A 20,220-nucleotide genomic window follows, 5' to 3' on the forward strand; every position below is an offset into this window, starting at 1 on the left:
TAACCAAGAATATTTGGCTAGTGAAGCTGGTTAGTACTGACTTAATGCAAAATATTCAGGACACTTATTAACAAACAAACGAAACTGCCCCCAAAATGGAAAAAAAAAAAAAGATAAGCAAAAGAAGTTAAGAATCTATACCAAAAGTAAAACCAATTCGGTGTTCTGCCTCTTACGCTAAGTCTCAGAAAACACCAACTTTGTAGGGTTCAGAATAGAAACCAAACACCTAATCTTCTCATAATGTCATTCTGAAACAGCCATCATGAAGTAGAAATTAACCTGAACTATTCTTGACTGGGTAAGAAACACAATCCTAACGTTTATTGCAGATATTGGGGTGTGAATAATGAGTTTCATAGAGTATTTTTTTACTGTCCCAAACAATACATTACTCTTAATATTTTAAAACTATATCTTCAAACATAAGTGAAGTGATCCCTAATTCCCAATTCCAGTGCTCAAGGATTTAGTCATTATGATACTACATACAAGCAGATATATAATTGAATGCCGATTAATGCTAAATGCTGTAAAGAAAAAATTACACAGGGGAAATGGGTAGTGAATGTCAAAATGTGCTACTTTTGAAAGGGTAGCAAGAAAGGTTAATTTGGTGTGATGGCATTCTTACAGAGACCTTTAACATTCCAGGAAGAACAAACAGTGGGAGCAAAGCCCCGGGACAGGCATGTGTTTGGCAAGTTCAGGAAACAACATGAAGCCAGGGTCTGGAGAACAGGTGGGGATGAATGTGGGGACACTGGAAATGAAGGTAGAGCAGTTGTCTGGTTCCGTGTCTGAAAAGGCTTGTAGACCACGTGCTTGTGATTTTAAGTGTAATGGGAGCTATTTTAGGTTTGAGAGCAGGTCAACTCAGCAGTCATTTAGTAATTGTCTAAAAAGTGCAAAAAAACAGTTGCTTGGTAGAAAAAAAGAAACAAAAACTATTGTCCTAAATGCCATGTAGAGAAATGGCTATTGAAGAAGTATCCCTTCCAGCTCTGAAATTCTAGAATTCTATAACTCCTTGGTTGAAAGGAATGAAGGAAGTAAAATCTCAGTGCCCATTGGAGCCAACATTTAAGTCTCCAACACCCTCCGCAGACACTGCATACAAATAAAACACAATTTAAAAATAATAGAACATAATTATATAAAAACCAAAATATGGCACATCTTCCTTTATTTAAAATAGAGTTCTATATGCTTCACAGAAACAAGTGCAAGAAGTGCTTGATTTATTATCTTTCCCACTTTACAAAACAATACATTTTCAGAAAATGCATACATAAAAATATAACATTTAGGCAGATAATTATTTACATCTGAAGACAGATGAAAGTTACACGATAATATTAAAAAGCTTTAAAATAAATACTTTTATGACTTGCTGTTGGTAAAGTTAAACATTTTGGTATAAAGGCTATCACTGAGTTTTTAATAAATTCTAAAACACTATTATTTCTAAATAAAATAAGTCTATACATATTACTATAAAATGCATATTTTCAGACTAGAAATTAAATTAATGAAACATCTGAATATCATTCATTTCTCTTTGGAGTTTGAAATTCTCTTCACCTTCAACATTTAAATTAGAACTACTAAAATCCATCTACATATTTTTGATACAGTTTATTACCCAATTCCTATTTTAAAACCTAATTTATTTTTTCATATTCCTTCCTTATATACATTCCTTTGGGCCTGTCGGCTGAAAGACAATCTTTTTACATACTTAAGAGTATCAGCTAGCTTACAAAAAGTCTTTACAACGGTGATTCTTTTCACAGTAGTTCAAGAGTTCAAGGCATGTTTTGCAATGTCAAAATGCAATGGTTTTGACATTTGTAATATGTTCTTAGGTATAAGAAGAGTCACACTACCAAAAGAAAAGTATAATTGGTATTAGTACTTTGAAAGTCAATCCAAAATTCCTTTTTTGAGATCTGAATCTAATTTTCTGTTTTTAGGACATTTAAAAACCTGAAACACAGATCAAGTTTGAATAATCTTCTCCAGTCTAGAATCAGAAGAGTACATGAGCTTGACACTAGTCATTGCGGAAATGTACTAGAATTTAATATTTTGGCTCAGATACTCTCATTTTGTATAAAGAGAAAAAAGGGCTGGGTCCTTAAAAATACTTAGTTACTATTATTTAGCCTATGGAAGAAATAGAAATATTAGTAAATTTCATTCTATGCTTGCATTTGTTAGACAAAATTTAGGCGCACAATCCTCTCTTTACAGGCAAAGTCAGTAATTAGCTCCATGCATAGAATGAAAACTGTATGGACGATATCAAAATTAGGGTCCATGGGCCTTGCTGCAGATTGTCTGGGTTGAAAAATTAAACCAACATGATAAACAATCAATTTCTCTTCTCTAAGGAATGCCAGGATGAAAAGATAAAGTATTATTTCTTCTAAGTTCTTTGTTCAATTTGCAGATGTCCAGAATTATTTTGACTTTTTAATTCTCATTTTCTGAAGATGTATAAGCCAGACCATTCTTTAAACATATATAAGCCAATAAGATGCTTCTCTGTAAAATATAAAATTATGTCTGGGAGCCAATTGCAGTTGGATTTTAGCCCGCACCTGCCCCTCAGCTGGGAAGATTTGTATAGAGCACAACAGGCCTGACTGGATGTGATGGCAGTGGGTATAAGGGTAATCTCCTAAAGCACTCAGATTCTTAGTGGCCCTATTAAAATTCAGATTAACATAACCCACAGTAAACTCTTGCAGTTAAAACTGTTAAGTCTGGAGAGAAAAATTTCTTTTAGGATAACTTGGACCAATGATCAGGAAATACAGTCACATTTGAAAATATTAAAATCTAGGATGAAATAGAGCTCATATTTTCTCAAATGTATTCATCTACAACTGAAAGAGAAAAGTATGCTGGCAGTTCTATTATTGTTAGGGGAATTTTAAAATAGGGATTGTTACCTAATTTTGCTGTAGTATTATATTCCAAACTAATAGCATAATGGCTTAGTTTGTCAAAAGCAAAACAAAGCAATGGTATGGAACAGCAGAAATAAATTTAACAATCACACTATGGGGCATATATTTCAAATTGTCTTTCCCAGTCACTATTTCTCAAGTGGAATTTAGCATTAAAGCAAAAGTAGACATTATATGTTAGCTAAAAGCTAGAATACAAATAACAGCTAGTCTTTTTAGGTTTGAAAAGAAAAATCATCTCTGCCATTAACAAATACTCTATAGTGCCAAATGAAGGATTACTGGAGAAGTTATGAGGTGAAACCTCTTATACAGAGAACTTAAAATCTTGTTAAGAAGTTCATTGTGTAGAAGTTTGGACAGGTTAAATGATAACTAAAGAAATACAGGAATTATAGAGTGACTTGGGATTGATGAGATCTGCCAAACATTTTTTAATGCACTAAAAGAAGATGAATGCCAAAGACAAACTAATGAGAAACTGAGGGGAAAAAAAGAGAAAGAGAGAAAAGTTAGATAATATCCCACTGGACATAGTCCCAAATTCAGCTATCAAATCACCTTTCACCCCCATTCCAAGGTACAAAGAGAAAGAACAATCCTTACAGAAAGGGTGGGGGATGTCAGGAAGCTTCTCTAATCATTACTTGCACTAAGAAATTCTATACTCTCACGGTTCCTAAATTTTATACATTAATTTGTCAGCACCCCAGTGGTGGCCTACTTAGCTCAACAACCATTCTACAACTCTTTCTTAGCCTAGTTTAGTTTTTCTCATTGACCTCACCCTGAGTGAGTAAATTATTTTAGTAGAAACACAAAGAGAAGTGGGATTTTATCATCATCATTGAATGGCACATTACGTTAGTGTGCATTCAAGGTAGGTTTAGATGCATGTGGATTAATTTTTAATCAGTAAAAGTTGGGGATATGGCAGGGAACAGTGCTGGGTGTCACCACCAGGCTTACATAAGAGTTCTGCTAGTAACTAGTAGTCATTTAATCTCTGATCCTTGGTTTCGTCATCTAAACAAAATTGGAATAAAGTTATATAATCTCTGAGAGTACTAAGGGATTCTCTTTCATTAGAAGGATAAATTCCAGATGGTTAAGTTAAATAATAGTTATTTTTAAAATTAGGAACTAATAATAATGTTGAAAGATAGTGAGGGAATATTAAGAAAAAAAGTGAGAAAAATAATGAAATATAAAGCAAGGCTAGATGGAAAAAAGAAAGTCAAATATCTATATATTTTCATCAAAATGTTTTGAAAAATGCCCGTATTATAAAAATTCTATTTAATATTAACATTTTTAAAAAACATATTCCAATTGACTTTTTTGTTATTTAGAAGCAGCTCTCAAGATAAAAGAATTACTGTTTTCACTAAAATAGCAGAAAAACTCCATGTAGGTATCAGCACACAGAGCTAGAACAAAGCATTGCCAAACAGAAATGGTATGTTTCACAAAAGATGTTTAAAATATCTTTGAAAACCACAATGGTGCCATTTTAAGATACGAATACTAAACATTTCTAAGTAGCTTGTAATGATGTGTTTGTGATTTATTTTAAAGGAATGATTATTGAAGACATCAACTGCCAGCTTTTATTCATTTGGTACTGTTACTTTCTTAATTTTCCAGTGGGAAATAAAATTTGTATATTTTAAATAAATTTATTTAGCCAAATACATTCTCATACTTATTTCAATCAAAGACTATGCCCTAACAAGCAATTTTAAGTTGTTTACTCAAACTTTGTATAATGGCAAACATCAGCTCCCTGTTTTCAGATGATTTGCTAAGCAGGTTCCCTGGTACTTTTGCACAGACTCAAAGATAACCCTGAGTTTTCTCTGCCCCAATAAGTCACATGGTGGCAAAATTCCAGGAAAATAGAAGTAGTTTTGTTTTGTTTTATTAGTAATTCTACAATAGTAGGTGTAATAAAATAATAAATTATTCTGGAACTTCTAACCTAATGAATCTATTGTAGATTTTCATTTTTAAATAAAAGCTAATTTTAATTTTTTCAGATACTGCAACCAGGTTACTATTTTCATACAATCATGGAAATTTAAAATGCAAAGTTAATTGAAAGTATAAAGATGAAAAGCAAGTGCTATGCCTAAAATAGTGCACGACAGTCATGTTTCACTTAACTCTCAAGTCAGAACATAAATTAAGAAATCTAGATATGACATGCCAAATATTTTAGACATAGAAGAAAGCGTACAACAGAATCTGTACCAATTACAAACTTAAAGGCAAAATTTACAAGGCAACAAGTTCATGCTGAAATACTGACAACAAATAATGTTTCTCTTATTTTCAGAAAGTGATGCTGCATTTAAATCCCATCACCACTTTATACAGTACTGAAAATTCGTAATAGTGTTTTCCCAAGTCTTGTATTATACCCCAAAGCCAAAATATCTGTAAGGAGTAAAGAACACTGATACTCTGAACCTAACCTAAGGAGAATTTTTTTTTTTTTTGCTTATAACAAAATGTAAAAGAAATAAATATTACACAATGGGACTCCATTAAAAACAATATAACATTTGACAGCATAAGTATATACAAGAAGCCTGCCTTATGCTCTAAACTTCATCATCCTATTTTTGTAAGTGAGCATGTTCTATATATAATCCTGTTAAGAGTAAAGGAAATATTACAACTTTTAACATTTTCCTTATCATTTTTGCTGCTCTATTCCCTTTCTTAAAAAATGTATTTTGTAATTGAAATATAAGACTACTCAGTTAGGAGTCATAGTTAACCAACACAAGAACAAGAAAAATACCTCAAAATGTACAAACATACGGATTTCTTCAGAGTGAAAGTTGAACCAATAAAATACGAAATTATATTTAGACACCTTCAAATAAGCTATAAAACATAATGACAAGAAAAATGGAGATGTTAAAAAATCCTCTCTTAAAAATTCAATAAGCATATTTACCCAACATAAGTAAATAAAACAGGAAATATCATTCTTGTTTATTTGAGGCACGTACAACCATAGTAAATAAATAATTTCATTCTTATATATGCAGAAAAACAATCTATGAGAAATTAGTAACAAGCACAAGCAAGATTACCCCTTCACATAGACTCTTTTTAAAAATCACTTCACATAGGCACTTTTAAAAACTGATGATATATTTAGATTGTCTGTAATATCCAAATAAAGCTACTTTCTAAATGTGTTGCAAATGAAAGCAATTTTCAGACCTATCCTAGAAACCCACTGTCATGCAGAACTCAAGACATCCCACTTCGTATTTTATCTGTCAATTTATTTTCTTCCCCCACACACTCACATCCCTATTCCCATTCCCAAATTAGACTTTAAAATCCCTGAGGGCAGGACCTATCTATCTTTGTATTCCCTCTTGTACCCGATATTGTGGCAAGCAAGATATGGGTGCTCTACGATTATTTAATAAGTGGATGAGAGCATTAACGAGTATGGAAGTACACGCAAACTCCATAGCTGTCAGTTTTTTGCCTTCCTTATTTCAACTCAGTAAAATGAAGATAGATTCAGTAACATATTTCCATAATGAAATGAAGCATAATCACTAAATTGTACTCTATGAGAAAATACAGAAGTATATCCTTCAGAACGCTATTACCCAAGCTGTGCTTTGCTTTACAGAACAGTTAAATATGGGATAGTAAAAGTTTCCCCTTCTCTTAATAAAAGGGTTCCACCATGATCAGGTAATCTGAGCAACCCAGTGTTAAAAAAAAATCAAGTAGCATTTCTTTACTGTTATTAGTTTTTTTTTTAATGTTATCAATAGCATTTACTTCACTCTTCAAAATACATTATATGCTAACATGTACTATCACTTTATAAGCAAGTATCAAAGAACACTTTGGTCTTGGATCATCTCAGTAGAAGAATGTTCTAAGGAATGGAGTTTGAAAAAAGATGTTTTAGGAGCATAAAAGACATCATGTTAAATCTCGTTTACCAAAGTAGCATTACATATTTGAAGGGCATATTTGATGTCCCATTAAATATTCATTACTCTGTGTCCACAGAAAGTAGAATGAAGGCAAAACTATCATGAGCATTCTTCTGTACTCACTCACTCATTGTGAAAGGGTAGAGGAATATCTATTTGCTGTTTCTGATACCGTCTGTAGGGTTTGGTTGTTACACTTCATTGAAGAGTTTTCTTAATTCTTCTCAATATATTCTCAAAATATTTCCTTCCTTCCTCTTCCTTTTCTGTCTTTTCTTTCTAAGTGTGTATGTACAAAGGAAATAGGGACCTCTGAATTGTATCTTAAAGACATTTTCAGACAATGAATATTTATGTTTGATTAATCTTTGGAAGTGTTCAGAAAACATTAATGCTCATTAACAAATGGGGTAACCATGATATTTCTATGAGAAAAAATGTCAACAGATATGGTTCTGAGATTTCGTGCGGGTCCATTATGATTCTGCAAATTAACTCAATATGCCTTCTGCATGACTAAACCACAAATATCACAATAAAAGATATTACATAGGGAGAAAAGCACTATTCAAGGGAAAGTAGGAAGCTAGCTAACCCTATGGTGTTCATTATCACAAGATTTGGACCTAGTGCCAGTTCTGCCATTAGCTGTGTGACTTTATGACATTTCTCAGTGTCTCAGGATGTCAGGTATCGCTTTTGTAAATGAAAGGAACAAGTTTAGTGGTTCAGGGACTGATGCAGTAGTGGATTATGAAGAACAGAACAGCAGAAGGGGAGACCAAGCACGTGGGACACCCACCTCACTTACATCTTCCACTGAGCAGCTCCACTTTCACATGTTTGATATATTAAAGTTTAGAGCAATATTTATTTTTAAAAGGTCCTGCTAACTTAAAAAGGGGGAAACAGATTGCATGACCTAAACTTCTATTTAAGATAGCATGCTTTAATTTGCATGTTTAATTAATATGTTTTCATCTCAGAAAAAAATGTTTTTACATCTTTTCCTGTTCATTCATGTGCTCTTGGTTCAAGTAAAATAAAAACTTAATGACTATATCATTTTTATAGAGCTTATTTTATACTTTTGTAATATATTTCTTCCTTATTAAACAAAAAGATGAGTTGGGGTGTTGCTTTCAAAATAAAATTAAATATAACTTAGAGATTGGATGAAGTCAACTCCTGCCCATGCTTAACTTTAGAGTTATCTTTTCATGCTGCCTTATGGGCACTTAAATACTGTACTGTCTTATCTTTGAGGTAGAACAAAAAAAAATGGCAAAAACATTCACATAAAGGGGAAAATGGAAAAGAAAGCTATGAGAGATTTCTTTTTAACGTAATTATCATCATTAGGCTTTGCAGTCTTCTTTGACACAAAGTTGAGATATAGTCTTCTTAATACGAAGAGCAGTTAGGCGGGCCGCTCCGTTGGCATACCAACACTCACGCATTATTCTCCCCATGACTCGGAGTGCCTTTAAGAGAGAAAAAAAAATATCAAAGACTTTAGCTACTCTACATAAAACAGAGCACAAAAGAAGTAAAGCCATAAATCCAGGAATTGATGCTAAGCTTATTTATTTATTTTTTTTTAAGAGATGGGGTCTTGCTATGTTCCCCAGGCTGGAGTGCAATGGCTATTCACAGGTGCAAGCATAACACACTACAGCCTCAAACTCTTGTGCTCAAGCGATATTCCTGCTTAATCTTCCAAGTAGCTGGGACACAGGCATGCACCACTGTACCTGCCATTGATGCTAACTAAGTTTTGATGAAGAAATAGTAAATTTAAAACAATATAAGAAGATTAGGGTCAAACCCCTTCAAAAACTCTACCAAAACTCAAATACTAACCTTGTAGAGACTAACTAAAAAATGTTTCAATCCACTGATTTCTGGGAATATGGGACATGAAAAACATCAAGGGATATGGGAAGGCTTGAAAATTCCCTGTATCTTGATGTTGGTGATGAGTACACAAGTGTAAACATACGAAAAAAATTCATCAATCTGTATACTAAGATTTGTGAGTTTTACCAAATGTAAATTATACTACAATAAAAATTATGATCCAAGTATAAATATCAAAAATCTTGGACTTTAAAAATGAACTAGCAAAGAGATAAGACAAATACTAAGAGGGGAAAACAATGAAAATGCATGAAACCAGAGAAATACAGGAAACCGCTGAAGCAAGTGGCTGCCATAGGGGTATCTGCTACTCTCATGGTCTAGAACTTCGGAATTGATGGATCGCATGTAATAGAGAGTACAGCCCAGAGCACACAGAAAGTTTCAGATCAAGATGCCAGCCAGGTGCAGTGTCTCATGCCTGTAATTCAAGCACTTTGGTAGGCCGAGGTGAGAGGATTGCTTAAGCCCAGGAGTTCAAGACCAACCTAGGTAACACAGGGAGACCCTGTCTCTACAAAAAATTTTAAAAACTTAGCCAGGTGTGGTGGTCCCAGCTATGCAGGAGGCTGAGGTGAGAGGATTGCTTAGGCCCGGAAGTTCAAGGCTGCAGTGTGCCATGATCACACCACTACACTCTAGCCTGGGTGACAGTGCAAGACTCTGTCCAAAAAAAAAAAAAAAAAAAAAAATGCTTAGAAAGCCCTCAATTTAAGGATGACTATTTCCCTGAAATCTTCTAAGGCAAATTGCCTAAGTCCTTCTAACGGAAATTGCCTAAGTCTTGGCTCTTGGTGAAGGAAAAAGCAAGCCCATGCCTTTAAACATTGCTGAGCTCATAACGAAAATTCACAAACACATGAGGAAAAAGGTACCATAACCAAGAGTCCATTGTAAATAGTAGTTTTGGCCCATAAAAACATTAGATGCTAGAATTAAATGATATAAGTATATAAAATATGTTTTTAAAAGGAAAGAGAAATACAAAATATGAGTAAAAATGAGAATGTTTTAGAAAGTGAAAAAGTACCAATAAAATATCTTGATATCAAAAATATAACAATTGGCCAGGTGCGGTGGCTCACACCTGTAATTCCAACACTTGAGAGGCCGAGGTGGGTGGATCACCTGAAGTCACGAGTTTGAGACCAGCCTGGCCAACATGGTGGCGCATGCCTGTAATCCCAGCTACTCCTGAGGCTGAGGCAAGAGAATCACTTGAACCTGGGAGGCGGAGGTAGCAGTAAGCTGAGATCATGCCACTGTACTCCAGCCTGGGCAACAGAGCAAGATTCTGTCTCAAAAAAATAAATAAATACAGTAGCTATGCAGGACCATGGACTAGAGTTCAGGAGAGCATGAATTCTGCCTCCAGTTTTAAGCAACATATACGTTGTTCACTTCTCTGCCCTGACTCCTCATTATCCTCTAAGTTCCGTGATGACAGGATTGTGGTCCCCTCATCGGCATATCCCTATGGACTGAGCCAGGCTTGGCACATACAAAGAGTCTAAATGCTCTAAGATAGAGGTTCAAAAATAAATAAATAAAGTAGAAAACTCAATGGAGGAGTAAAATGGCAAATTAGACATATCTGAAGGCAGAATTAAAGAACTGAAAAAGAAATCTTGAGAGATACATACCATAATGACACAAATATAGAAAATATGAGTGAATAAAAAAAGCAAAGTGTAATGAAATCTCTAACATGCATCTAATGAGTTCTCCAAAACTGAGTAATAGAAACAATGAGAGAAAAAACTATTTGAAGAAATATGACTCCAAATTTTCCAGAACTGAGGAAAGCCACAAACCACTAGAATTAGATAGTCCAAATATTCCAAGCAAGATTAACCAAGAGACATCTACACTGAAGACATCTTAGAGAAACTGCAGAATGCTGAAGACAGAGAAGTTCTTAAAAGTAGTCATAAAGAAAAGATAAATTAACCAAAAATTTATTGATTGATTATTGCTGACTTCTCAATAGCAATAATGGAAGATAGGTAATAGTGGAATAATAACTTTTATGTGTTTAGAGAAAATAACTGTTAACCTAAATTTCTATGGTTAGACAAACTATTTGTTCAAGATTGAGGACAAAATAAAGACATTTTGGATATCCCCAAACTGAAAAATCTTACAACCACTAGGCCTTCTCTAAAAAAATTAAATAAAATACTTTTAAAGGATTCACATCAGGAAGTCAGAAAATGATTTGAAAGGTAAGAAGAAATTTTGAGCAAAGAAAATTATAAACATGTGAATAAGTCTAAATAATGATGGTATAAAATGAGGCCAATATCTATTACATGAGATTGACATAAAACAAGACAGAAACAAAATACTGGACAAAAAATGCATATATCAGGAATGTACAAAATTGATCACACTAAAATGACTATGTTGGGTCTATTCCAAGAATGTATATTTAGTTTAACACTGGAAAATCTATAAATGTAAGTCATTGCATTAAAAAACTAAAGCAAAATGCTGTATCATCACCTCATAGATATAGCACATGCTTCTATTGTATGGAATACTACACAGCAATGAAAATGGACAGGTTATAGCTACACATATATAATGGAGAGTAAAAACATTTTGAAAAGAATATCTACAGGAAGTTTCAATCATGTAAGTTTCACAAATATGCAAAAGTAAACAACATATTGTTATTCTGGATATACGTATATATTCTAAAAAAAAAGTATAGTAAAATTCAAAAGCAAAGCAAGAAAATAGTAAAGAAATAATTGATTATAATATAAGTAACCTCTCAGAGGGGTAAGGAATCTTCAAAGGTATTGAAAATGTTCTATTTTTCCAACCTGGTAGTGGATTCACTAGTTTTCATTCTATTATACTTTAAACACTGTAAGTTTATATTGTGTCATGTACATAAATTATTAATATTAGAAAAATTTTAATTTAATTTCAATTAAATTATAAATGCTTCAAAATTTGCTTCTCAAGTATGTAGGTAAGGCATCTACACAAAATACAAAAATAACAAAACACAAATCTTGTGTTTTGAATTAGAAATTAGAAAAAGGGTTGAGAAACATGATTAAATTAGAAAAGGGTTGAGAAACATGAAGGAACAGAAAAATGAGGCAAAAAGGCAAATATATAAAATATTCCCTAAAACAAAGCCAGGCTAAAAGACATCACCTAAAAAATATCTCATTCATTACATTAAAATATGGCACAAAAAATAGACAGCAATAACTGAAATGAGAGAGATTAAAGTATCAGAATGGTTCTGGAACTAGTTAGATGATTTAGAGTCTTTTTCCCACCTTCTACTCTTTTTCCTTGTAAGAGCTAGAAAAAATCTCTATCTTCACATAAGGCATAACAAGCATTGCAATAACCATTTACTATTTGTCTAGTACATTATGGTTAAATACTGGTTTGCTGGAGATGACAAGATAAATGACAATGGAGTCTGATGTGAGGGAGCTTTTCTAATGAGAGAATAAGTTCAAACTTTAGCAGGTTAGAGATGAGGTATAACTTATTGAATGTAAAGATGATTGGAATTGTAATATTCTGTGTGGCAGAGACATTAACTACCCACTGAGTCTACCCATGTTCCCTGCAGTTCCTAGACCCCCTGCAGTTTGGTGGAACCATGTGACAAGTTCTGGTAGGAGCCATGAGTGGAAGAGATGTGTGTCACCTGATGCCAAAGCATTAAAGAGTCAGTGTGTGATCCTCCAGCTCCTCTCTTCACCTGACCTAGAGATCTGGAAACTATGTGTCCAAGGATCAAATCAGAGTGATTACTGAGTTACTACAATGAGAACAGGTGCCATGGAGAGTTGCCTAACCTGCAGAGCAGTTTGTGTAAGCAAGAAATAAAGTCTTGTGGAAAGTCACTGAGATTTCAGGATTTGCTACTGTCACGTAACCTAGCATTATGCATGCACAGCACTAAAGGGGAAAAAAATCCTTCTGAAGACTTATAAAAAGACATATGTCTACATATATGGAATGAATTGGAAAAACTATATGGTCTCTGAAAAGTCTCCCTGATATTCACCTCAAAAATTTAATAAGAAAAATATAGATAAAAACATGGCCTTACTTCACAACTGTGCCACTGGTTTGGGATACTTGGTCGAAACTTCTGGTCACAAACAACCTTTCTCATTTCCTCTATCGAGGGATCTGAAGGCACCATGTCATAATAAGGCAATTGGTACTCCTCAACAATTCCTGTAAGAAATTTGTATAATAAATTTCCATATGCAAATAATAAACAAAGATATCTATTTTAAGTAATACCAATTAAGTTTTCTAGGCACAAGTGACACCCCAGGGAACTGGAAAGTCAAGTTTATTAAAATAATGTGTCACTATAAAATCAGATATAAGTTTAAATCACCCAGTTGAATAGTTACATAAAGTTAAATTTTGTATTATAAATGTTTTCATAAATGTAAAATTTATATAAGATTATATAAAATTATAATATATAAAAACATAATTTAATAATTATATAATATATAACATTTCTATTTTATAATTATATAAAATAAATTTTATATTTTTCTATTATCAAAATTATGTAAATTTTTATTCAATTAAAATGCCATTATACAATTTAAAAGTAATGCCTACTTTCTTCTGATTATGAAATTTGTAGCACAGCTTCATTGCTTTGTGAATGAAGTACATATATTTTCCCATCAGATAACTTTTTCAAAACAAAACAGCTTTCTCTCTTTGAAAACTTTTAGGCAATCTTTTTAACGTTGGGTTTCTTACATTTAGACTTTAGAACTACTGAACCTGAGAATGTTCTGGAGAAGAAGCCAAAGGTAGTTGAAGATAGACAGTTCAACATGAAGATTAATATTTAAAGAGTCTCAAAGACAAAGAAGACCTCAATTATTAGAATACTACTTAAATTCCAAGAAATCCCTTATAAAATCTTTTTAATTAACTGCAGTGCTTTTAACTTAAAATATGTAAGACATGCCATAATACTAGACAACTAACTATAATTCATGTCTGCTAAATTACTATTTTTACAGTTGAAGAAAAGTTAAGGAAAAATCTAAAAGCAAATCTAGACTAATATCAATATGAAATTTTTACAAAAAATTATTAACATGTTTGAAATCTTGCTATTTGCCATGCATTGCCTTAAGGCCTTTACAGGTTTTAACTAATCAGTCCTCAAAACTACTGACTAAAGAAGGTACAACATTATTTCTGTTTTATAGACGAGGAAACTGAAGCACAGAATGTTATGAATTTTTTCAGAGACATAAGAGCTAGTAAGTGGCAAATCTGAATTCAAACCCTAGTGTCCATGTTCGGCACCACTATAATTCTATTGCTTCTATAAACAGTTTTAGATCCCTGAATGTTTTATAATATCATCTATGAATAAAAGAGAAAAAGTATGCATGTTTGCTCATTCAGACATAATTTTAACCTTAGAAGCTTTTCATAAAGTCTGCAACGTTTTTTAAAAAATGAGATTAATGTAATGCAAAATGACATCAATACAAAATGAAAAAAAAGACAATAGTTTAATAATGGCAGGTCTTTAATCGAATGTTTACTGTGAACAGGCTCTGTACTAAAAGCTTCACATGAATTAATTCATTAAATCCTTAAAGCCCAAGGGATCAGTTTTTGTATTATCTTCATTTTACAGATGAAGAAATTACAACTAAGAAACTTGCCTGAAGTCGGACATTCAAGGAATTGCTAAACCAACGCTTAGTCCTAAGTCTGTCTCACTTGAAAGTGGAAACTCGAAATCATTTTCTACCAGCATTTAACTTTTTCTCCACTGATGCAACTGTTTCATCAGACATATTTACAGGGCTTCCCCCTCCCTAATTCTTCATTATTAAGTACCTTTTTTTTTGAGACAGAGTTTCGCTCTTGTTGCCCAGGCTGGAGTGCAATGGCGCAATCTCAGCTCATGAGCCACCATGCCCAGCATGCCCAGCTAATTTTGTATTTTTAGTAGAGACGTGTTTCTCCACGTTGGTCAGGCTGGTCTCGAACTCCCGACCTCAGTGATCTGCCTGCCTCAGCCTCCCAAAGTGTTGGGATTACAGGCATGAGTCACCGCGCCCAGGTGCATTATTAAGTTCTAAACTGCTGGGAGCAGTAAAGGTAGGAAGTTTGTCTTTGCCCACCTCTTCCCATACCTTTATCCAACCCCACAGTATTTATCATATCACAGGGAAGAAAAAGACAAGAAAAGCTTAAGAAACTGAACCCTTCAAGTCCTATTGCCTCAGCAAATCATTTAACTTATTTGGGATATAAGTTAGGAATACCAGCTTACAGCTTACAAACTCAAATAATTTTCAAGTACTTCATAAAGTGTCATATGGAAATAAAAATTATCAGGAGAACTGTCACCCCGCTAAGCAGTAATCACAATATAAAATCTCCATTATATGCAAGATATCCCACTTTTGCCACTGGAAATATATCACCAAAAGGTATTCTCTTAAATACTAAGAAACTGATTGAATATAGTGCTTGGGGAAAAAAGATAGAATATCACATCTTGTATTCAGAGTATCAAGGAAAGGCAAACACAAAGGATATTTCCAAAATTTTACCTCCGACTGAACACCTCCGGGCTATTTCCCAGTAAACCAGACCAACAGAATAGATGTCAGCTCGTTTGAAGGACTCAAAGATATTCACATTCATTGTATCATCAAGCATTTCAGGAGCCATATACCTTCAAAAACATGTACATTTCAGATTCTGTGTATGACTTTATAGCAGTCCAGTAAAACAATCTTAATAAATTAAGATAGCTTATGCCATTTTAAAAGGCAGATTTGAGGCACTATAATAGAATAAAATTAAAGAATACATTATTGACTCAACCATCAAGTGTGCTCAGCAGCACTCCACCCATACTTTCTCTCAGTGAACAATTTTATTACACATTGGCTCCAAAAAAATATAGCCATGTTTGAACAAGAGTCAGTATAAGAAATCTACAGTCCATGGGCCTGACTGAGCCTTGCTGTACTAGGGAGATTTTGGAGATTTCCCAGAATATTGAAGTGAGGATGCAACACCCTCCCAAGTTCTTGAAAGGGTGTGAGATCCTCTGAAGGAATCCAGCAGCCAAAGCTTCCCTGAAGGTTCCTGATGTGGGGATAATCAGATGGGCAAGGTACGGCTTTTCTTGTACAGGGAAAAGAAGTTCCTTAGGGCTGCCCAGTGTGAATAAACTGCCCGGAAGTGTTCCTGGGGCTTATGAAAGTCTCCCAGTGAATCACAAGAGGCATTCACAGGCACTGTCCTGGAATCTCAAATACGGCTTGAAGGCCAGCTATAGCAACTTAGAATTTCTCTACTCTCAAGGGCCTTTAACAACTCCAAGAAAATATTTTGGTTGTTTCTAATTTCAAGGTCAAGAACTCTGGAATTTTGCCAAAGTAATGTAGAGCCTGAAATTCAAGTAAAAAGAATTGGAACTAGGCTGGACATATGGCCACAGGCTGGCTATAACAAGAAAAATACCAGAAATCCCATTCCTAATGGGCCTGACCTGACACATGTGTGGTATATGTTGTTACTTCATGCTCATTCTTAATCTTCAGAGATTCTGTTCCTCGGAAGTGGGAATTGTATCCAAATTTATATTATCTTAATACATATCAATTTGGGAGATTTAATAATAAGTAAAAGTATAGGTAATACATAAATTGTTATATAATATATTTAAAGAATAAGGGAATATAGTAGCACATAAGTGTATTCAGCATATAGAATCCCTACCTATCTATTTCAACATATTGATTCTGTGTCTGTTGTATAGAACCTGAGTACATAGAACTAGTCCTGAGTTTCAGTTCATTTATGGGATATAAAGGCTTTGGAGGAGCTACATACTGCTGACATTTTTTTCTTATCTGTAGGAAAATGCATTCTCAGAAAATGGCACACTAAAAATAATACACCACTATCTCTTCCATCATTTCTCTCCACTGGACTCTGTACCTAAATGGCTGCAATCCATATGGCCCAAAATGCCAGCTGTCCTTGCTTTATAACCATTGCACCCACTAACTTCTCAGCGACCCAGAGAAGACTTCTGGATTTCTTGGGCCCAGTGGTTTCCTGTTTGGACCTCAGCCTCCTCCACACACATGAGGACATTCATGCTTATTGGGTACTCTCACATCTTACGATGCTACCCAAGTCAGTCATCTTACCTCTTGGTTCCCACTTTAGGATTCTGAGGTATGTCAATAGTGTTCAGTATTGAATCATGCTTCACAGCCAACCCTAAGTCCGCTATGGCACAAGTTTCACACTTTTTCACTAAGATATTCTTTGATTTTATGTCTCGATGAGCAATAGCAGGTTTACCTATGAAGCAAAGAAGAACATATTCGTTTTTTTCTTTACCGGAGACTGTTCAAGAGAAATCATCCTGAAGACTTAGCTCAAAATGAGCTAATTCAAAAACAGTTTTCTTCAAAGCTCTTGTCACTATCTAAATTATCTTGTTTATTTATGTACATGCTGAATCATCTGTCTCTCCCAAGTAAACTGTAAACTGAATAAGGACAGTAGCTGTTTTGTTCATCACCATGCCTCTATTGCTTAGAGCACTAGATGACTAGATCACTAATAAACATTTTTTAACAGATGGGGAAAGAATTAGTACTGCTATGTGCTCATAAGAACATGGCAAATATTCTTTTACAAAATAAGTCTGAAAACTTCTATTACCCCGCACCAGCAGTTCTCAATTGTAGCCAAAAGATCCCCAAGGTCCTTGCAACTCTTTTCTAACTACGCATCTGTGTGACACCATCTTTTCTTCACATATTTCAACCAAAACAACATATGAGAACAGACGGAATGAAGAACAGGTATGAAAATCCAGACATTAAAACAGACATTAAAGGGATTTGCAACAATGTAAAACAAAACCATTATTTTCACTTAATCAGTTTTAGCATTAAAAAAATGTTGTTATATTTAAAATATTTATATTAACATTTAATTGGTTATTTTAAGCAAATTAATAAGTACTTTTAAATTCCTCAATTTTAATTTCTAATATTGTAAATAGTAATAGATATAAGCTACATACACAAAAACCTTTGTAGTCCTCAATAATTTTAAGAGTGTAAAGAGATCATGAGTTCAAATGTGAGAACCACTGCCCTGTCTAGAATAATTGACTCTCTAGAGCCAACCTCTTAACTCAACAAATAGAAATGGCGGTAGGTACTATTTAGCTTCAAGTACATGATATACAAATATTTTTTTCAAAATCATATTATACTTTCCAATTACTTTTTAAATTATCAAAGGTAAACATTTAAATTATTTGTATTCTCTGGATATAGGACATTTGCCACTAAAGCAAGATCTCTGGGTACATATGCTAAATGGCAAAGATAGAACCACTAGGAATAAATTTTTTAAAATATTATTATGGATAAGATACAAAATAGTGAGCAACTGATGAGAGTTGGCTGTATCATGACAACACCTTTAGCTTTAAAAATTACCTTTATTGTTTATTTATTTATTTATTTATTTTTTTTTTTTGAGATAGGGTCTCGCTCTGTCACCCAAACTAGAGTGCAGTGGTGCAATCGTAACTCATTGCAGCCTGGACCTTTCAGGCTCAAGTGATCCTCCCACCTCAGCCTCCCAAGTGGCTGGGACTAAAGGCACATGCCACCACAACCAGATTTTTTTTTTTTTTTTTTTTTGGTAGAGATGGAGATCTCACTATGTTGCCCAGGCTGGTCTCAAATTCCTGGCCTCAAGTGATCCTCTCACCTAGACTACCAAAATGCTGGGATTATGGGTATAAGCCACCATGCCCAGCCTAAAGAAATAATAATTAATTATTCCTAATAAATTAAAATATAACTAAGTACTTCTATCCTTATATTCAAAGTGGAAAAAAAATGAAAAGGAAATACATACCTTGTGTACCAACAATCTCCATATGAAGGTGTGCCAGACCACTAGCAATTGAGAGCGCCAGCTTGATCATTCCAGCCACGGTCACTATATTTCTATTCAAATAGTCATATAAAGAGCCCTGTTCATGATATTCAGATACCAGCCAAAGTTGGGTCCAAGTTCCATTATCTAACAAGAAAACATAATTTTGTTGTTGTAAATACATATTGAGAAAGAAGCCAAAAGCTTTTAACAAATATCAGTGTTTAATCTGTATTGTTAACAAAGCAAAGTTAATTGCTTCAGTGGTAATGCTTACAGTCCAAGTTAGTAAACAAAAAATTCTCAATGAATTCCTGAAGATATTGATATGTTGGAACTTGTTATATGTGCCCACCATAAAAATAGAAAGTTGTGAGGTTGTGATTGATTCTAACAACTGAACAACTCCTTTCTTATTTCCTCTCTATCAGTACCTGCTGGCAATAGTAACCACATTATAGGAGAAACCACTGAGAGATGCATTTAGGCTCAGTGTGTGTTATAAACTACTCTGAGCTTTTCAGAAAAATTATACCAATAAATATCAGAAATATAACAAATTTATGCAAAGTATTATTTCTATCATAAAAGCTCTAACATTCTAAAAATGTTGATGTTATTCACCTTTCAAAATACAGAGTTGATTATTTTCCCCAAAAGCTTATAGTAAGAGCCAAACACAATTACTAGACATTTTCAAATAATTTATCTCATTTAGCCAAAACCTAATCCAGCTTGTAAAAGACTTCTAGAAAAGAAATTACCCTAAAACTTTTCTACATATTAGTAGAGTGAGCTTTAGCTTTTGAAATAAAATGTCTACAGTAACTCTGAGCAGTCCTGACCAGTTCTGACACTCAGGGAAAGGATCTATAATGAACATTTGCTAAGGACCTATCTGGCCAGATGCTGTATGTACAACAGCTCTTTGTTATCCAAATATTTAATTTCCAAATCTGGGTAGTGATAAAATTTCCTAAGAATTTAAAAGTCAACATAACATGGTAAAGCTCATTAATATACAACATATAAAAATAACCCTTACTCACACCTCTCTCCCTGATTGACACAAGTGGCTATCTTGCCCTCTCACATCAATGCTTTTGTCAGACAGTTGACTAAAGAGTGAAACTGTCAATGGTGCAAAAGGTAAAGGAATTAAAAAATGAAAGTGAAGTTAGAGATCATTTGGAATCATGCAAAAAGCCACTGACAAGTTAAGAGATGATAGAGGTAGACCAGTTAAACTCAAGAAGAGAAAACCAAGGATAATACGTCTTGTGCATATTATTATTATTATTATTTTATTTTTATTTATTCATTTTTTTGAGACAGAATATCGCTCTGTCGCTTAG

General features: G+C 33.8%; 1 protein-coding gene across 1 annotated transcript in view; it reads right to left on the reverse strand.

The window, feature by feature from the left end:
* Positions 1–1,169: 1,169 nt before the first annotated feature.
* The window catches only part of ACVR1C (activin A receptor type 1C), a 94,817-nt gene continuing 75,766 nt past the window's right edge, over positions 1,170–20,220 (reverse strand). The window contains exons 5-9 of the mRNA XM_054478800.1: positions 18,845–19,012; positions 17,104–17,260; positions 15,487–15,611; positions 12,975–13,105; positions 1,170–8,445 (exon numbers count right to left, since the gene is read on the reverse strand). Coding sequence (XP_054334775.1) covers positions 8,320–8,445; positions 12,975–13,105; positions 15,487–15,611; positions 17,104–17,260; positions 18,845–19,012 — 707 coding nt within the window. The 3' untranslated portion in view covers positions 1,170–8,319. The remainder of the gene's footprint in view (positions 8,446–12,974; positions 13,106–15,486; positions 15,612–17,103; positions 17,261–18,844; positions 19,013–20,220) is intronic.

Source organism: Pongo pygmaeus, chromosome 11, assembly GCF_028885625.2.
Source record: "Pongo pygmaeus isolate AG05252 chromosome 11, NHGRI_mPonPyg2-v2.0_pri, whole genome shotgun sequence".
In the NCBI taxonomy this organism is placed as follows: domain Eukaryota; kingdom Metazoa; phylum Chordata; class Mammalia; order Primates; family Hominidae; genus Pongo; species Pongo pygmaeus.